General features: G+C 40.6%; 1 protein-coding gene across 2 annotated transcripts; it reads right to left on the reverse strand.

Moving 5' to 3' along the window:
* Nucleotides 1-755: 755 nt before the first annotated feature.
* Nucleotides 756-20,561, reverse strand: KCNG4 (potassium voltage-gated channel modifier subfamily G member 4). 2 transcript variants are annotated; one of them, XM_009904484.2, is made up of 3 exons: nt 20,214-20,561; nt 18,549-19,348; nt 756-2,255 (listed from the first exon to the last, which is right to left on the reverse strand). In XM_009904484.2, the coding sequence occupies exons 2-3, from the start codon at nt 19,296-19,298 to the stop codon at nt 1,470-1,472; spliced, it is 1,536 nt and encodes a 511-aa protein (XP_009902786.1). In that variant the 5' UTR covers nt 19,299-19,348; nt 20,214-20,561; the 3' UTR covers nt 756-1,469. The 2 variants fall into 2 exon arrangements, with proteins under 2 accessions (XP_009902786.1, XP_054026169.1); XM_054170194.1 differs by lacking the exon at nt 20,214-20,561 and adding an exon at nt 19,758-20,033.
* Nucleotides 20,562-20,993: the final 432 nt, after the last annotated feature.

Consider the following 20,993-nt stretch of genomic DNA (forward strand, 5'->3'; position numbering starts at 1 on the left):
CCCCTGGAAGTACCCCCAGGCTCCAATCGGTGCCTGAAAAATGGAACTGAATGGTCATTTTGCTGAGCTTTGCTCCATCACAAGATCATGGGAACTTTGGGAGGATTCAAGATGTGGAATAGTGAAAGCTGAAAATCTGATTAAAAAATAATGTAGGCCTTGATTCATCTCACTTAAATACATGTCCAGCATTCAGCATGTCAAAGCGCTGTGGGTATCAACAGCACTGCTACAAACTGAGGACCTGTGAGTTGACACACCCTTGCATACAGGGGTTTGCACAGACCTGGTCTTTGCATCTTGGTGTCAGTTTCACCAGCTGCACTCACAGTGTCTGAAAGAATGAATTGTAAAAGATCACCTACAATGTCCTGTGGAGTAACATTGCTGATTTCTGGGTAGTTCAGAAGTTAGCTTGCATTAGGAAATCATAGAAGGGTTTGTGTTGGAAGGGACCTTAAAGATCATCTCGTTCCACCACAGAGACACCTCCTACTAGACCAGGTTGCTAAAGGCCACATGCAGCACAGCTTTGAATAATTCCAGGGTTGCAGCCTTCCCAGATTCTCAGGGCCCCCACTGCCTCTCTGGCAATCATTCACTATACTGTTCTACCTATGGATATTTCTGAGACATCATCTTATTTTTCAATAACTCTTGTTTTTTACCTTTCTTCCAGAAAAGCCATCACCATTCAGTGAAAAAGATAACACCAACTCTTTTTGATATGGTCAGTAAGCTTGGGATTTTTTTATTCCTCATTATTACTTTAAATCAGTATATGAAAAAGAAGTTTGAAAGCTTTTGCTGCCTAGTAAGAAACATTCATGGTTTGTAGACAACAACTGCCTTTCAAGCAAATTCTCTTGCAAGCACAATGTATTTTATACAAAAGCAGTGCAATTTGTTATTTATAGGTTGATCATCTGGCTACAGGCAAACTTTGAAAGCTTTCACATATAGTGCTTTAATTTTAAGCTTATTAGTGGCTTTAGATACAGAACTCACATTTGTATTGAGGCTGCCGCTTCTGTGCCTGGTAGATGAGCATTGTTTAAACACTGGTGTGTAGCCCTGAAAGAATCCATTCTAATGCTTGGCTCAAGATGTTGCAAGAAAGTTGGAAACTCAAAGGCAAATAAAATAACAAGTGTGCTTGTGCCAGCAGAAGCTGTTCTGTTACTAGTTCAATATTAGGTATACAGCACGATACATGACTGGCAGAATCAAAGTTTATTCTTATTAATCACAGAGAGGAATGAATATTTATTGTTGAATAAACTCTGACTTTTGACATTCTCAAAACCTCCAGCTTTATAATGAGGAGTCGGAGCAAGCTGAGTTGGTTTGACTGCTTATTATACCTATGCTGGCATCATAACCTATGTTGTTGCTTTGCTTTGTGTATCGTAGTCATGTACATATGTGTATCTTTCTATTCCTTTCTTGGGAATGTTTTGCAACCAAGCTTAGTTCCCTGTGTAAATGTATTTGATGGGTGATGCTTGATCCTCCAGGATCAAGCTGTCTGTCTCATTGAAGGTGTCACTTTCACCAGAGCGATTGGCATTTTTCACTCTGTTGAGCCGGGACTGCAATCGTTCCTGTTCCTTTCTCAGCTCCGAATAGGAATGGGAGAAAGTGTGGAATATTGATGTTGCAGGAAAAGACATGATGAGAATGCCACTGAGGATGCTGCTGAGAGCCACCATCTGGCCTGGGACACTCCGTGGTACCATATCTCCATACCCTACAGTGGTCATTGAAATGATAGCCCACCAGTAAGAAGCAGGTATGCTTGTGAATTCAAGCACCTTCCCAGACTCATTCTCAGCGAGATAGACCAAAGGAGAAAAGAGAGTGACAGCCACACATAGGAAGAGTAAAAGCAGGCCAAATTCCCGTGTGCATCTCCGAACTGTGAGGCCCAAAGTCTGCAAGCCCAAGGAGTGTCGGGCAAGGCGCATTACGTACAAGATCCTCAAGGCACGTAAAACCCGTAGCACCAAACCAACCTTCTCCAAATATGTGTTGCTGCTTGGTCTGTCATCCTCCTCATTTGAGTCATCCTCTGAGAAGATGAGCGAAACATAATAGGGTGAAATAGCCAAGAAGTCAATGATATTTAGGGGTCCTTTGAAGAACTGACACTTGCTCCTTGCCTGAATGAATCGGAGGCAGAACTCCAGGGAAAACCAAGCCACACAGATGGTCTCTATGACGAAGATGTAATAGCACTTCTGGGAACACTCACCCTGACACAAAACAAAAAGAGAATGAAATAAAAGAACAGCCTGTGAACCAATATCCAAAAAACACTAAGGAAGAAGCAATATGTATCTGCTTGAGTCATTGGTATCAGAAATGATCAGCTCCCAGCTAGCAGGTAGTCATATGGCAGCCATCTTTCAGTGGTATATAAGTTATTGTGAGCATATGAAATACCTTAATGAATAGATATATCTACCTGCCTATTTTTATTGTGTTGCTCCTTCAAGTACAAAGGAAAGAAACTTGTCTCTGCATAAAATCTTGGCATGCAGCCTGTAAGTCCCCGCTTTCTGCTCTTGAAGAGAAATTAATTGAAACTTGACTGGTTTATAAGCCTACACAGAAATTGGTTTCTCTTCAAAGAAAGATTAATGTTTGAGTGTCTCTGTAAACTTCTGGTGCTGTTCAATGCATGGTGCTTCCATAAGTGCTGTGCACTCAGTGCAATTAAAAGTAGTTCAGAGATATTCATCAAGTCATCTAAATCTTTAGCTCAGTTATGCTATATACAGATCTTGTTTCTATCTGCACAGGTAAATGTTTTAATCTAAAGGAAAGTTAATATCCACCCACTAGGTGAAACTTGCCTGGAAGAATCCCCTCCCAGTACAGAGGCCACATGATACAAGCAGCATTTTCTCGGGTGTGTTATCTAAGAAATTGCCAAATTCTAGATTCATATTTTGTATTTTCCTGAGATGAGCTTAAAAATATGAAACCTTATTTGGGCTGTTCTGGTGAAACAAAGAGGCAAATGTTAAGTGAACATGTAATTATTTAGGTAAGAAAGAGACTTATCCTCTACTGATGGGCATCCACTAGGTTAGCATCCATCCAAAGAGAACATCAGTTACAGGGACTGTGGTGCACACAGTGCCTCTTTCATATGTACAGTGTCTGCTCACTGATTCCAACCATCAAAAATCAGACCAGATCCTGCCACCATTTTTTTCCCTATACAAGATAAGAAATAGCAACAAAAGCAGCATGTACTGCTTAGCAGCTGGACACCTGCCCCTGAAAAGAGCATACTGGCATTGAATACTGATGTCACTGCTTTCTTACACACCCTATCCATCCTTAGATAAAAACATTCCTGTACAGAGAATTAATATGTTCTTAAGAAACCTGGTCATGTGATTGGACTACTGCTGGGTTTTGGGTTTTAAGCATTGTGATTAAGTTTATTGAAGAATGCCACCTAGCAGGTACTTGTGTGACATTTTCCCAGTGACAAGCTGATATTTACATTAAGCTCTTGCATTGGTGCAAATATTTGGATTACAGTTCTAATCCAAACTCACTTCAAGTGAACTGGAGACTTTCATGGACTTTGGCTGACTTTGAAGCACCTTTTTGTGCTTTTCTTTGCTGAGCACATTATCAAAACACTGAAGTGTATGGGGTTGGGATTTTTGGTAAAGTTGGGAAATGTCAGCTCTAACTGGGAACCAGAGAAGGAGGTTTCCTAGAGTCACAACCCTTTCAAAGTCCATACTGGACTCAGAATGTGGGTCCAGAATATGACCCCATGTTCCAGAAAACCCAAGCAGGTAATTCCATTTATCAAATAGCTTTTTCCAGGTCCAACTTTGGTAGGCTTAGCAAGGTTAAAGAGTCTTTACATTCTCCTTATATTCATGCTGAACAGGGACTTGCATCTCTGAAATTTTCACAAGTGCAGCAGGTCAAGCAGAATTAGGGACTATGAAGAGGGATTTAATACAGAGAAAGAATGTCCTTTTGGGAGAGCAGAGTGTCCATGTGTTATTCAGGAATCACTTCAGACCCTTGGTTCATGAAAGGCTTTTTGTAACCTCTGTAGAATGAAGTCAGGCCTTCTGTATGCATCTTTCATGGTAGCCTGTCTCTGAAGTGAAACAATTCAGAGAAGCAGTTCCTGACACAACATTATCCATTCCCAGCCAAATTTCATGAGCAAAATTGATTAAATACCCCATGGGAAGCACATAACTTACTACTGATGTTCAGTTCTCCTCTGCACTGCATTATGATGTTGGGGCTTTTAAGTGTGTCATGTGATAAAATGACTGCTGCTCTCAGGGGTAACAAGTGGTTTTGTTCAGTGTTTATATCCAGTCACTCTGTGGTCATCACATGTAATGATCATTGGTTGTCCGAGGTTCCCCATGTAAATCAGTAACATATCCCTTATGTGTAGGTTTTATTCTGTCTAACCCTCAGAACAATGTAGCTCTGTAGCACTGTTTGGGGATTTTTCCTCTCACTACACAGTAGACTGTCGAGATCAAAATTTATCTCTTAAAATAAACACCACAGAAAGTGATGAGACTTGGCCCTGGCGGAGTTAATGAGTACAAGATCAGGTTATAGCCCCATGTGAAGTAATTGCCATGGCAGTGCCTAGAGTGTATTGATGTTTGCAGAGCTGCTGACTTGGCTTGATGAGATTGCTTGCAATCAGCACTTGTGTTATGCAGTGTTCACTTTTTCTGAGTCGTAAATTATTTGTACAGTGCAGCCTGGACCCTGCACAGACCTGCCTGTGGTCATTCTAGTGATGTGGCCTGTGAATTATTCATTGTTCCCATCCAGATTGATTTTATTTTTTTGTTAACTAGACTAAATTTCCAGTACATCTATTACTTATTTACCTGTATACATTTACAGGTGGCATTGCTGCCAGATCTTCATGTAGTTTTCGCTATTCCTTCCTTGGAAAATACAAGCAAAGATACTTGGTTTGCTGAAGGTTTTAACCATCAAGATCTATGGTGTCTCTTGAATTGAGTGTGAAATAGCAAGGTATAGCATTGTCAGGACTGACTGAGAGATTTTCTTCTCACCATCCTCGGTTGTCTCACTGTTCTCTGTGGAAAGTCATGTATATTTTGGAAAAGCAATTGTGCAGTCAGCTTCCAAAATGTGTATTTCATTTTGCAGAAGACCATCCTTCAAATCAGACTTTTCAGAAATGTTATTGTGTGTTTTCTTTCTCTTCATGCATAGTTGTGGATGTAAGGGATGATGAGTTCTCCCTTGTTGCACACTTTGTCTTTTTTTATGTATTTTACAAAAGATGTTTCAGAAATGTTTGCATATGATTCAAACCCCTTTTTCTGCTGCAGCAAACACAAGAGTGACAATATCAGTCTCTGACACTGTGACTAATGCAGAGAATTCTCTGTTTCACCTTTTTTCAGGAGACAGAAAAAAAAAGGATGTGTTTGCTTCAGACATACCTGCACTATATGAAGGCATGCAGCAAAGCCAGCCCCATTTCTGTCAGAGGGAACTGATTTATCCATGCAGCACAGTAGTTCTGTGTGGAGGTGACTAACTCAAGCCTAGAAATACTGCAGCTGGGTTACCATCTGGCAGAAGGACTATTTCACTCCATTACCTAGCGTAGACATGCCATGATTTAGTCAGTCTATATACAAGATCTGCCAGAGAGTCCCAAGCGTCTTTCCTTGCCAGTCTTCATTCCTCTGTTGACAGTGTCTGAAAAGAGAATGTGGCTCTATAATATTTAATTTTAATTCACATTGGGGAATAGATTTCATCCAGTGAGTTTGTATGTGAATAGTTTATGTGTTAGGAATATTTGTGTATCTTATGTGGTACTGTTCATATAGGGTATCCCCTATAATGTCAGTCAGTCTCTTGGAGAATTCTTGATCCTTTTTGAACAACTTCTTCAAAAGCACTGAATAATGGAATGAAGGGGAGAGGCAGGGTGGTTAAAGGAAATATTAAGCACCAAAGCAAATTTCTGTTTCTTCCACTACTTTTGATGATTTTTTTACCTCAGTGTGTATTATGTCTCACTTAGAACTGTTGTCCACAGAGCAGGTAGAATAACATACTGACTTCAAATACTATGTTCTTACCAAAATACAGATGCCTTTATGTCAGTGGTAGATTTCAAACTTGCTGTTGTCACCCAATTCCTGATGGATGTTTGTTAATTTCATTAAACTGACAAATTATGGCCCACATACTCTGATGCATGAAAGATATTTTTGCAGAAGTGGTCAATAATGGAATTTCGGTGCCACAACCACTGCTACATATTTCCTTTTTCTGAACAAAAGAAACAGATTTGGGAAAAATCTAGTGATCAGTGCTGCCAACACAGAACACACCAAACTTTCTCATCCTTAACTGCAGCAGAATTCTGAGATTTTATTTTCAGACCTTTTGAGTCAATTTTTTTTACTGGCTTCTTTCTCCCCCTGTCTGCCTTTTTGCACCCAAAGTACAATGGTATTCTGGAACATATAAAAGCTTCAAGATAGTGTGGTATGACTGTGAGCATGAGAAGATGAGGCTTTATTTATGGCTACAGCATATTTTGGTTGAGCTTTATCAACACAACACTTTGATGCATTTTACACTATCATAGCATCAATCAGTACTCAAACTATCATTGACCATGACAGGAGAACAGTTATCACAAAGCCAGTGGTGAGTGAGTATCTAACTTTATACTTTATTCATCCTGCAGATTCACTCCTGAACAATGGAAGACTTTATAAGGATTTATGAAACTTGTCTCTAGCTGAAATTCTACAATGTATGATATAAAAGTAAGAAAATGAGTGTCTGGTATTGATCTTACATAGGAGAAGAACAGTTGGCTCGGCAATGAAGGAAACAATATTTTTTATGTAAAAGATATATACTGAACCTGATGCCTGAAATATTGAGTGATTTCTAAAATTTATAAAGCACCTCAAAGAAGCAAAGTGGCTGTTTCAAACTTCTGTACAACCAGAGATAATAAGCAATTCGTGCTTCCTTTTCTTTATTGCTTTCTGCCATGTAAGGCAATGTCTCATTTTCTGGATTCTCTTAGAGTGTTTATGGTGTTACAGTAAAATTGCTCATTTTAGGATACTTCTATTAAATTCTCTTTAGATATGAAAAAAACAGGTTCATAATAAAATATAAGAATGGCAGTACTGAGGCCAGTTAGCCCAGTGTCCTATTCCCACTGCATGAGAGAAGAGGCTCCCCAGACAAGTCTCCCAGCTTCCATTTTCTCCTCCAAAAGCTTCCTGAGCTGAAGGTGGTGTTTGTGTAAGCAACCTGAATTGCTCTTCTATGAATTTTGGTCTTTCTTTTGTTTTCTGCCTATTGCATGGAGACTAACCTGATTTTTACTTTGAACTAGTCCCTGTTAGTTTCATCTGGAACCCCTAACTATGTCACTGGAAGGGCTACTTGATTGACACTTACTCATTCCCTGTTATTTGCAATTTTCTAGGCCTCTTTTGCAGCCACTAGCATAGTTTGTTCCCGTCCTGCAGAATTCTACCTGCCTTAGTCCTTGCATGAAGTTATTCCATCCTTGTTGCCTTTCTCTGGCTGTTTTTCTTACTGAGATGGAAGGGACTGAGACTGCAGTTTTAAAGTGTAGATGAGCTGTAGGTTATATAATCAAATTTATATCCCGTTTATGATCAAGAAGTCAATAAATTGTGCTTTTTCTGTTGTGCTTTTAATCGCTTAAGCAAGTTGGATCTACGTAGGGACAATGCTTAGAATACCATATTTCTAATAGAAATTTTGTGACTCTGGGAAGTGTTCCTGCAGCTTTCTTGGAGTATGTTTTTCCAAAGGATCTGAGGTTCAGGAGTTCTGCACCTTCAAGGTCCAGGACTGGCCAGGGTAATGTGCAGCAGACCTCAGTTGCAGAGGGGAGTTTACAGAAAAGAAATTCATTCACTAATTCCGAATTCAAGCTAAATGAACTTGAGATTTGTGCCAATTACAAGATAAATTTCCTGGTCAAGTGCCCACTTAGTTTACCATGAAGCATTAGTCCAAGTGTAATGGCATCTAGGATAATAAACAAAATCAGATCTCGGAGTTACGCTGCATTAACCTATCTCACAAGAAATATAAGTCTCGTCTAGTCAAAATAATATCTTTACATGCATCAATAATTGTAGCAATGTCCAGGGAGACTGAATCATCATTTCCCCTGTGGAATACATATCTTGTCTATCCACCATGGCTGTCAGATGCACATCACTAGTTACATTTTCTAGACAAGTTAAAAATGTTTATTTATACATAACTGGATGAGAACCAAGGAAATATTCTTATGCCTTCATGGTCTGCTCAGTGCTGACCGTTTGTGTCCTGCCTAGTTGCTAAGGTCTGGAAAGTTGTTCTGATTCATGACCTGATCTGCCAGTTAATTTCCTACTGCCAAAGATTTACCCTAGTGCATTTTGCTGTGGATATTTGCCCTTTGGTTCATTTTGAAGTGTTTTTCCATAAATGCTGAAGCAAACACAAAGCAGAGTGATCATCTGTTATTCTGCAACTCATGCACTTCAGTGTGTTTCTCTGTTGTGGTTTAACTGAAACCAGGACATCCTCTTACAAAACTGTTCAAGGATTCTCTGCATTTGAACCTGAGTCTGCCTGGCCTGTTAGCAGCTGAAGGCTGTGTTGCTCACTTATTGAATAAACAGACCTTTTACTTCTGGTCCCCTCACCAGTATCAACTGAAACAGATTCTTGAAAACAAGACAAAACCCAAACAAATCCTCAGTAAGCAAATTCTGGAGTGTAAAAAGGGGGAACAGAACTATCTGAAAATATCAAAAGGAGGCTTGATAAGTTTCTCTTAACATGAAGAAAATCTGCTCTTCCTTTTACATTGGTTGTATAGTGCTGTATTGGAATAGGAATTGGAGAAGTACCAACTTTCTGCCCTTGGTGTGACAGTCTCTAAGTGTCTTTGGCAGCCATCTGAACATGTTTTCTGTGGTGTGTAATTTGGGATTTCACAAAATCTGTGAGTAGAAGTCTAGGATGTAAAACAGGCAAACCTGCCACATTTCACATCATCTCCTTTCTATGCTCACCACTTAATTCTGTTCTTAATGATGTTCATGGGTTTAAGTGTTTCATGTGTCAAATAATCTGTTTCCTAGTTAAATGGCCAAACTTTCACCATTATTTGTAGAACACCTTGCTAATGAGTACTGCTTGATCAGGGTATGGATTATTTCAGAATCACATCATCCCTACAGAGTATTTTCAAGGCTTTAGAGTGGAAGTAAGGATCTGACACCTCCTCCCAGCTAGATCCACCCCAAAAGCAGCAGTGATTTCTTCCAAATAAAGGCTGGTTTGGTGTTCAGTCACCCTTAATAAATAGTCTCAAAATGTAGTAAGGAAGTAACTGACAAAGCAATACGCTTGACTCTTCTTGGTTCAGAATCCTACCAGAGTCCTAAAGTAGAGTTTCCTTAAATACAGGACCCAGACCTGCTTAACATTCTGAAGTCAAAGGACAGACTGCCAGAACATCATCTTTCATGCCAGAAATATGTCTGGCTTTGTGGCTGATGGAAGGTCACATCTGCTAAACCTTCCCTGGCAAGTCCAGATTTTGTTTGGCACATTCAGCTGCAGCCAGTTACTGTTCAGATCCTTCCGACTGCTCCACACTATTTTGTGGACAAAGGCCAGTGTCCAGATGGGATCAGCCTGTATTGTGGCTATCAACCTGCCTTCTGCCTGCTTGTGGTATCTAACATTTAGAGAGGCTTATCTCAGCAAGATTGCTCTTCTTGCAGTCTGGCCTTTTGGCCCATGCAGAGTAAAACCATTCATCCCTCTGTCAGGAGGACTTAGAAGCAAAACTTACAGGATTTCTCCTCTCTGTCTTGATGGGGTTCTGAGCAACCTGATCTAGTTGCAAATATCCCTGCTTCCTGCAGAGGGGTTTGGACTAGATGTCCTTTAAAGGTCCCTTCCAACTCAATGCATTCTATGATTCTGTAAGCCCAAGGCTGCCATTTCCTGGGCAGGGTGCTGCTTTCCAGCCTTTTGTACTTCTCAAGTTTATAACCAGCCAGTGTATCCTATTCTACAGCTTCTTCCTACAAGCTAATGTAATAGTAGGGAAACAAGCTTTGATTCTTGCTCTTGCCTGTTCACACATCCAAGGTGATGCATCTACAGGGTGAGGTTGCAAGTCTGGAGAGTGATTAGGCAGGAGCAGAGGCAGAACATGACCTCATTGTAGGGAACCAAGATACCTAACCAGATGCCAGCTGTTCTTATCCCAGTCCACAGCAGAAAGTGAACAGATGCAGGGAAGAAATCCCTTTTGGTTGCAAAATGATGACTCAGTTAGGAAGTAGTGTGCCAGTCTGTGCTCTCTGCCTACCTGGAGCTGTGGGATCCAGCTGCAGTGCTGCAGGTACTGCTGAATCACTGCGACCGCATTGCTGCTGTCATTTGAATAATTAAACCATGCTCTGCTGAATCAAATGATGGTTAGGGAGAACTTGGAAACCCTCTGTTATGGATCACTTCAGTACTGGGATTTATGGTTACAGGCTGGTACAATATAATCAAAAGGTTTACAGCCTGCTGAGAAAGAGGCTGTAACCTGATTTCCAGAACGATGAGCTTGTTAAAGAAGTGCTGCATACTCTGAACACAGAGCCATTTCCCTCTCACTTTGCTTTATGGGAAAGGAGCCTGGCCTTAGGAAAACAATTACTGCAACTAGTGCATTTGAGGAAGCTAAACTAATATTGGGATTTTATTAATGTGGACATTAGAAAGAACATAAAGGAAATTATTATCTCTGTACCCACACATAATTATCTCAGCTGGGGCAAAAGTGTAACTAAAATAAAACATTTCAATTAACTTTTAAGCTTGGATCCTTATTCTGCAAGCACTTTGAGAATCAGCCAGAAGAATATAAGTTTGATTTAATAGAATTTGTGACCCCAGTGTTTGTGTTAGGAGAAAGATGTGGAAATATTGTCTTGTTTTTCTAGTAAGAAGTTTAAGAGATTTCATGTTGTAACAGTAAGGAACAATATAGTCAGAACTACAGGGTATGGGAGGATGACCTTCAATTTACAGTTTTTCTGCTGGTCAAATCATTTGCTTTGTTACCCTTTCTTTTCCACTTTTTTTCCTCACTGCACTGTAAGTTCTTTGGAGCAGGAACTACATGTTATTTTACCTGTGTAGCATAGGGTGTACAGCAGTGTCCCAAATGTGGCTTTATCTGATACAAGTAGTAGGAGGTACTGACACTATGGCAAACCCCACACTTGCTGCATGAACATGCTGCAATGAAACTAGCAAATGGATTTGCTCAGAATTAGAAGACCTGATTGTGAATTTGACTGCAGCAGTAAACTGAAGAGTCCTCAGGGATTTCCATCATCTGCAAAGAGGAATTTCTAAAACACATAGGAATTCAAGTGGTTATTTATTTTTACTACTTGTTGCATTATTGCTAAGAACTTGGTGGATGCATTGATTTGGGATAGTGTTTTCCAAAGATAGATTGCCTCACTCAGAGGAGATCCCCACCTTCAAAAAATCACAAAAGGCATTCAGTAAGTAATCGTCTGTGATGAGTCCCTTGAGATTAATCAAGTGAGGACAGTGAACAGGATTTTTACCTTATTGTAGGTATTCTGAACTTGAAAGCAGCGAAGGGGAGAAGGAAGCCTATTTCCCAGTGAGGAGCACATGTGTTGTCACATCGGACAGCAGTGGATCAGCTGCCCATCACACAGCAGCTGGAACAGCTGGGTGTCTCCCCAGGATAGCGTGCGAAGCCTGGAGACTTAGTGCTGCTGGGATCCAGCCAAGATTGGATGAACATAAGGCAAACCAATAATGTCTGATTGTGCTTTCCAAACACTGGACCTTGTACTGGCAGAGCCAGCTTTGGAAAACCATGCAGAATCCGTTTACTCATTGAGTGTGCAGACTTCCTAAAGAAAATAGTTCTCTCTGACAGCAAGGGTAAGCTGAGACACAGATGTTCAGCAGCTTTTACCAGCCACTGGTGCCCCTTTTGAGTTATCTAGAGCACAGCTTAAGTAATGTGAACTTCATCAATGTTGTACATATTAGATTTAATGCTAAAATATTCAATTCCGCTTGCAGATCCTTGGGAAGAAGTTACTTAGAATATGGAACTATGAAATCAGAGTCTTAACATAATGGTGCTGTCTCAAGGTCAAAGTTCTTGATGTTTCTGAACAGATGTGCAAAGGTGACAGTTTTAGGCTGTGCCTTTAAAGCTAGCTGCAAATTTTTGAGCAGGAGAGCTCAAAAAAGGCAGATCCCATAAAGCAATAATTTATATATGTATATCAAAGTCCCAGGCTTGAATATTCTGATTTCTGTTGCTCTGTGGCTTCTTATTTAATAAATTTCTTAAACTGTTATTAATTTAACTAATTCAGTCCATGAAGCAAAGAAATTAGCTGGATTCTACTGTGCCCAGTACTCCTTGTAGACTGAGAGCATTTTGGTGCTTCAGTGAAGCGTGTTTTCCTACTTTAAAATACTGCAGTACTTTCATTACTAGTCAACATGGTTAGAAGAAATCAGCATTGCACAAGATGAACAGATCATTCAGGAGAATGAGTGTCCATTGTTAAGTGTCCTAAGAAGAACCCAGAAAATGTACTGAAGCACATCCAGCTTAATTTTGTTCCAAGTAGTTTCAAGTCATATGTATATGCCACCGTATTTATAGATAGGCATGAACACACACACCCCCCCCACACACAGCCCTTTGTAGTCTTACACTTTTAAATGAGCATTAGAAGTGTTTCTGAAAGTCAAGATTTCATTAATGTCTTTGCAACACAGGAACTCATTCTGGGCTGTGCTTTTTGTGATGTTTGCTTATGTTAGCAGGTCAAGTTTGAGCACCAAGTTACAGTGAAATAGTCCTGCTTTTAAGGTATATTCTGAACAGTGTCTCACTTCAATAGTAGTACTCTGTCCTAGTCATTGAAAAAAAGATATTTTTTTCAGCAGGAATCATTTTGCCCTGGCTAATCAGCTAGAAAAGTAGTTTTAGATCAATATTTATACCCCCTTATTTAAAAGCTCTATCAGTGGTAGGCAGCAGTGTCAGCCAAAATCTGGCTGTTATATTGAATCCACCAAAGGTGATTTCTTCTAGCAGTTTTCCAAATTACTTTGATGAAAAGACTTATCTTTGCAGATTACATGAGCAGCATAACTTAAGTTATACTCTTCTCACTGGCGCTCTTCAGGTGGGTTATTATCTCCTCCAGTCCCTCCCAAGATCTCCAGGTTTTCCTTTAATAAGCATACTAGAGATATTTAATCTTACCTGCAGGTTGTGGGCAGGGTTGAAGCTTTACATTCTAATGCTTTTGTAATGGATTTAATGGCTTGAGTACTGAGGATAGACCTTGTGCATGCAGATCTTCACATACTGAACTGAGTTACAAGTCAATGTGTGTTCTTATAATTAATATTATAGCTGTGGCAGCGCTAACCCTGATGAAACAAACATCTGGTTTGATTTTCCTTCTCTTCACAATAAGACCATTAAATTGTTTTTCCCCCATAAAGTAAAATTCTTCCACTTTTAAAGAAAATGTGTTTCCTCTAGTGTACAAGCCAAATATACTGGGTTTAGTATCATACAGAAAATAACAGGGACATCAAACACTGAAAAACATGTCAGAGCATTCAGAATTATAGTGTCATGGAATGCGTCAGGTTGGAAGAAACCTCGTAGGTCATCTTGTCCAAGCCCCCTGCAATGAGCAGGGACATCTCTAACTAAAGCAGGTTGCTCAGGGCCCCATCAAATTTGACCTTGAATGTCTCCAGGTGTGGGGCTTTCGCCACATCTCTGGATAACCTGTTAGAGTATTTCACTGCCCTCACTGTGAAGAATTTCCTCCTAATAGCTAACCTAAGTCTACCAAGCTCTAGTTTAAAACCATTGCCCCAGAATAATGGTTCTATGTTTTAGGTACTGGGTGCTAGTCTTTTCTTCTTGTCTGGATTCTCAGTGTGCTCAAAGACTAAAATGTTACTCTTATAAAAGGAATTAGATTTTCACATAATTAAATGGCCTCATAAATAGAGGGTTTTAAAAATAAATATTCTGACTCTCAAGATAAAATCATCAGATCTGACAATGCTGCTTGCAGCTTATGTCAGATATGCAATTCATCAACTAATTACAACCTACTCAAGGTCAGTTAAGAGTGAATAGAGAAAGTAGTAGTAACAAGGGCTGACCACTCACTGATCACCAGAGAAGAGAGGAAGAAAACAGTCCTTTTCTTCTCTCTTAAAGCACACTTACGTACAACATCTTGGAAGTGTGATTTGTGGGGAGCCATCTACGCTGGAGGAGAATGGTTTGGTTGTTACTGGTGCTGAAGGACTGGGAATGGAAATGGGGTTTCTTTCTTTCCCTTTTCTCCTCCTGACCTTAATTTGCTTGCTGGCCTGAAGAAAAGACCTTGCTGTATCCATTCTGCTGAGTCATTTCTCTAGAGGATGCCAATTTTAAGTACTCATTATAAGAAATTTCTCTTCCTAGGAAAAATCCCAAGAGTGCTTCAAAGCGGTCCCCCTGTCCAAGCTCTTCTGTGGTAGTTCTATTCTGTAGTTCTCTGGTGTAATGAGGTTTCTTCCTTAGGGTTAGATGTGCTGAGTAGTATATTCCAGTTACATGCTGATTGTAACTCTCATGTGGGACTGGGTCTTCTGGGGGACTTTAATGGGACTTTTGCCTTGTCTCTAGTGAAATGATCTTAGTTCCTTTGAGGGAAAAGCTGGTAGATTGTGTTGCTTCAGCTATCTTATCCTATATGCATGGTGTCTGTTTCAGATTTGTAATTGTCTCAAGCTACCAGCTCCCATCAATAATAGAGTTCCTGACCTCCAAATATGTTTGGGTTTTTAAAATTGTCTCCACATACACATATGCCTTGATTTCTACATTTTGATAATATTGCATTTGCTTCCTTACTGAAGATGCACTGGTCTAAAGAACAGATGTAAATATCTTAGGTAAGGCTGTTTTGCCACTGGAAAATGTGGTTTATGGCCAAATAACATGATTTATTACTAATGAGTCCTCTTTCCTTAGCACCATGTATGATAAATCCCTTTACATATCTATTTCATGGTCAGACTTCAACTTGAGGTCACTACAGCTATGCATTTACTGCTCTAGAGTTTTCCTGAGATTTTGGCCTCTTTTGTCTGGGGTTGTTCACTCTGAGTTGGGATTCATGGCAGATGCTTATGTGAAACATAGCTACAGAATTGTTTGCCTGTGTATTTGTGGTTTTCTTTCATATATCTAGTGCAGAGTTTCCTAAGTATCATTTGGCATATTCTAAACTTTGTGCATGGGATCGTTTATACTAGCCCATTCTTGATTTTACTTTCAGCTCTTTTCCTGTCTTTAAGCTAACCCTCCCCTCCCTTTTCTGCAGCCTGTGGAGATGGCTGCCTTCCTCCCCTCTGGTTGCCAGGGTGACTGGGCTTCCCTGATGCAGATGCTCTTGCCTTGGCTGCTTGCCATCCGTCTCCCGGGGACTGGAGTTTTCACTTTCCCTCGGATGGTGAGGACTCATGTTTGCTCTTCTGCCTGTCCAGGCAGCTATTCTCCCTAAGCAGACCTGGTTTAGGAACTGCTACAAGGATAAGTGATTGCGTGTGCCTGAGGGGTGGGACCAGCCAAGCTTCTGAGTGAAATAGAAGTCACCTTGCATTCTTTATCTCTCTCTCTCTCTTTTTTTGACTCTGATCCTTCTGCTTGAGCTGGAGGCCAGCCAGTTCTCACTCAATGTGGCTGAGATGATGAGAAAAAGGACCCTAGAGTGGTACATATGCAGCAGAGGTAAAGCCTTTTTTATTTGTATTTCAGAATGAACTCACTTTCCAGTGTTTGTGATATTGGTGATCGTATCCTTGCAGTACTTGTAAGCACATTTACCACAGAGGTTTTGCCAGGCTTTGACATGGAAATGAATAAACCTCAGGATAGGGCATCTTCGAATTAAAGTGTGGAATTAACAGGTTGTTCAGGGACTTTACTGGAGGAATTTGACTGTTTGGTGTCCCTGAGAAAACAGAGATTGTGAGATCTTTATGCTCAGCCCCAAAAGCCAACATTTCTAATTCTGCATGCCTGTCCCAGGTTACTGGCAAATTTTGGAACCGCTTTCAGAGGTCAGCCAGTGAACAGTTTTGAGTTACAAATCAACACAGAGTTGCAGTTTGCGTGGGTATGACTCAGCTGCAACCAAGAAGCAGTACATTTAGTCAGTTATGTTCTCTGAGTTATCTGTCTGCTTCTGGCTAATATGCTCTTTTGAGATCCTAGAGAGACATTTTCAGGTGTTGCAAGCTAAGAATTTAGGGATGGAAATTTAGAGGGGTTTTTAATTGACTACCATTTAGTAGTTCATATTCTCTACTTTTCCACAAAGCATGAGGATTTTGTCTCTTGTATTCCCCTGTGTTTTCTCTGACATATTTTTAGATGGCTCAAATAGAATTTTCAATACTCTGTTTTTTTGCTTCTGGGGCAGTTACAGAGTGCATTGGACTGGTGCTGTTAGTGCAAATAATGGAGTGTTTCCAAATACTTGGACAAATGTGGTCTTTTGCCTAAGTTTATCCTTCACCCCTTTCTCTTCACTTTCAATATTCCATATTTTGAGCTTGTTTTAAAGTAGTTATCTATGTGCAAATCTCTAAGTAGCAATGTCATAGGTGTTTTACAGGAAATCCAGGAACAGCAGCTTACATTGCAGCTACCAATGTACTTATAACCCTCAACTTGCTTCCCTTGCTAACATATGGTTAATTATTTTTGAAACACATAACATGTTACATCGATCTGAGCTCTGAAACATTATGTGCTTTTTCTTTTACACAACAAGTGTATATAAAAGCTTCTTCTGCAGTGGTTGGGAAATTAAGATGAAATGCATCAGGCTACTTCCATTAACAAAGTTAGTGGGAAGCACTTGCTAGAGCAGTTTGTAGTGGTTTTGCATCTAGCTGCAAGAAGGATGTTCTATATTTAAAGCACTTCCTTGGAAGAAGGATTGGAACCGTGTTACAGTTTTTCCTGCCAAAAGTAATAGCTGGGGAAGGCTGCAAGAGCACCAGACTTATTGCTGACAGATAATAGTCATCCTATGCAAATGTGAGTTAATATTTGAGGGGTTAAATGGAACAGGAAATGATCTTAAATTTCAGCCTTCTCTGCTGTCCTTAGTTTTATTGAGACATCAGTTGTATCATGACATAGTTTCACCATGGGTGTGCTGCTTTGATTTAGTGCTTGGGCAGTAAAATATGTACAGATTTTCATATTGTGCACACCGTGCTGAGCTGTAAATGTAAAAATGACTTTATTCTGAATACACAATACTCTGAGGAGTGGCTTGTCTTGTAGCAGTGGTTGGGACAGGGAGTGTATTTGACCAGGATTTCCTCAACACTTTTGAAGGGCAGTTTGCAAATGAAGTGCAGGATTGGTCAAGGTTATTTGGTGAATGTGGACATTACTATGTCCAAAGTAACTTTGGATTGTTATTTTCCTCTGTTTTATTGTTAGAATAGCAAATCTTTTAAAAGCTGAAATGCAACCGTGTTAGAGAGAAAATCCTTTGTATATGATTGAGACTTGATTTATTTGCCCTGAATTAGTGTGGGGGACTTACTTGAGAAGGGTTTAAATACAGAGAGCAGCTCAGCTAGTATTTGGCATTACTCCCACAATATATACATATATATGTGGGCAAATACAGAATTCTATTAGCATGGAAATACCATTTTTGGAGGCTCAGCTTTGAAGTCTCAGTATCTGCAAAAATACTTCATCTGTCTCTCATCCTTTAATCTATACACAACTATTGGAATTTAACATTATAGAAATTAATGACTATCTCTTCCTCCCGAAAGATCTGACTGTATTTTCACAAAAGAAGATACTCAGCTGTTTTAAAAGTAAAGATGTCAGAGGAAAACCTTTCTTTAGGCAACATGCCCAAATGAGAAATTGCTTCTAACTAGACTGTAAAGCATGCTGAAAACTCCAGTGTCAGTCTCAGCACTACAGAGTCCCAGTGCAAACAAGTTAACTTACACTAGACTAGCAACTGCTTCTTGAGGAGGAAACACAATGCTGTTTTAGAGAGCTGCAACATCTTTTCTGTCCAGAAGCACCTTCCTGTATTGTAGCTAACAATGTCCACATTATTCTTAATTGAATATCACTTTGAAAATGTTAGATCTAATTTAAGCCATTGATGCATTTCCTTTTATAGACTGTCTCATTACCAGTGACAGTTTTGAACTTCATGGCTATGTATTTTGTGTATCTCTGTTGTCTTTTAAATGAGGTGTGCCTAGCAAGTCAGATACATTTCTTTTAATCCTGTAGTTAGACCAGTTAAAAAGGACTGACTTACCCTGTCTTCTTCAGCTCTTAAGTCTGGCATTGTGCTAACACAAAGGCTTACAGCTGTGGTGGCCACAAAGAGGATGGAGAGACAAGCAAAGACTTTTCCTGGGAGTCCTGACTGGGGATTTTCTACCATATCTCTGAGTCTGTTCATAAACTGTCCAAATTTGGTTTTCTCATCCAAGACACATGCAGCTTCTTTGCTCCTCCGGAGGTCCTCTTCTTTGCGTATCTCAGCCAACTCCTGCAGTTTTTGAAATAGTTTCCGAAAGCAGCAGTTCTCCAGGTTGGATTCCTCAATCCCCCAGTATCTCAGCTCCTCCTGAAAAGACAAGGCACACATGTCTCTTAAGAGCATCAGCTTCCCTGCTGCTAGAAAGCTAACAATCATCCCAAAAGCGTTGGGGTTCCTGTCAAAGAAGAACTCATGGGTGTCTTCATCATAGTCGTCACACAGCTGAATTATTTCTTCATAGCTGCTGCAAAACTTTAGTTTGCTCAGTCTGGTCAGGGGAAATTCATCTAAAGTACTCCAAGGTAGCAGGTACTTGATGCCTCCAACATTTATCATGACCTCTGTCTTTACATCGACTGCAGAGACTTGATCAGGGTGATAAATCCTCCTGGCTCTTTGGTAATGGACCCCTTTGACAGGAGGAGTTTCAACGGAGACAGGAAAGAAGTGGCTCAAGGAATTACAAGAATTGTAGCTAATGTTACTATAGTCTTGGTCACTGCCTCTGGAGAGAATAGGCATCTCTAAGAGTTCTCACTGGGACATCCGAAATGGCATCAGAGCAGGGTTATCTGTCAGCCGAAAGATATAGGAAGGAGGAGAAAACATAACAGAGGTTATTGCAAGAGAAAAGTTTCCTGCTACTTTCCTAAATCACAAAATTAGTAAGTGCCTCTTTTGTAAATAAAAGTCTGCTCGATGCTGCTTCCTGAATTCTGCAGCCTGTGAACGTGCTTTGCTTTGCAGCCTCATTGGTTGTCTGGCAACAGAGACACAGCAGAGAGCTACAGCCTCATTCATAATTCTCACGAAGGGTCGGGTGCCTGCGAATCCAAATGTGAACAGATCGCTCTCATCTCTCAGCAGATCTCGGCCGTCGCTAGATCTTTGTGCTGTCCGGTGGTGGTCGCTTTAGTTTCTATAAACCCTTAAACACACACTCAACTGAGCTGCTTAACTGTTATTAGAGTGATCAATTACCTGCTGTCAGCTGCATGCAAAGTTCCTAATTGCTTGAAGTTGAGCGCTCATTGCCATTCCTCTCTTTCACTGCCCGCCCGTTCTGCCTGCCCGTCAGGCGTAATGCAAGGATTAGCTAGGAGGTGTTTGTAAAATGCCTTAAGAGGCAAAGTGCTGTATCAGTGATGATTATTCTTATCAACCTGGTCTCGTGTCGCTGCAAAATGCTCTGGGGATGTCGGGAACGTTTGCCCACCCAGGAGAAAACTTTGTTAGACAGACAGAAAGCGAAGTATTTTATCAGCACCGGGCAGGGGGCAGAGTGGGAAGCAATTGAAAGACACTCCCCCGCCTCGCTTCCCCCTTTCAGGAAAAGAACCCTGGGTTTGTTCATAATTGCTAAGCATTCAAAGACATTTATTACCACAAGTCAGTGAGCTGCAAAAATTGCAAGGAAACTTCCCCGAAGTTCCTTACCTCTGCGCCACGGGCTGCTGCCAGGTGCCTGGCGTCTCCGCAGGTGAGGTGCACATGCTGCAAACGGATCAGCTCTCCTCGGAGGTACAATCCGGCAGAAAGACCTGGGGGTACTTTGCGGTATTGATTACATAAAAAATCACTGTAGCACTCTGGAGATCGCAGTCTCTCTCCTCTTTATCTCTTCTTTCCTGGGAGAGGAAAATACTCATATGTGTTCATGTAACGTATGTTGCACTAATTGATCCTTTTCAGAGGAGACAGTGTCCTAAGTGGCAGCTCTTCTTCTGGACTCCTGGGGCTTCCTGGTGAGTATGCTGAGTGAGAGCTCGTGGATCCTGCCCTCTCCCTCTCTCTTCTCTTGTTTCCCTTGGGACTGTCAGTGTGGTCCTAGAAGAGGAGGGGAGAGGGAAAGGGGGAAGGGCTTAGAAATAATCTCTCCAGCATCGCTTGGTCTATTCAGCAAGCAGCAGCAGCAACTGGGTAAGAACAGGGAGTACAAGTACAGTCTCTGGCTAATGAGGTTTAATAAGAAGTAAATTCTGGCAAACCTCCTTAATAAAACAATTTTGATGTCTATTAACTCCTTCCTATTAACTTCTTCTGTTGTAGTCATACCACAGCTGCTTCCTCTGGACAAACCAGTCAAATTCCTCAGGAGCAGTTTCCATGCCCTGCATCCCTTCTGAAACTGGGACTTGCTCTTAAATGTCTCCAGATGGAGATGAGAGTTTGTTAGGTCCTTGGATACTGGGCCTGGCTATGAGGGAAGTATTTTCA

This window comes from Dryobates pubescens, chromosome 19 (genome assembly GCF_014839835.1).
Source record: "Dryobates pubescens isolate bDryPub1 chromosome 19, bDryPub1.pri, whole genome shotgun sequence".
NCBI classification, from domain to species: domain Eukaryota; kingdom Metazoa; phylum Chordata; class Aves; order Piciformes; family Picidae; genus Dryobates; species Dryobates pubescens.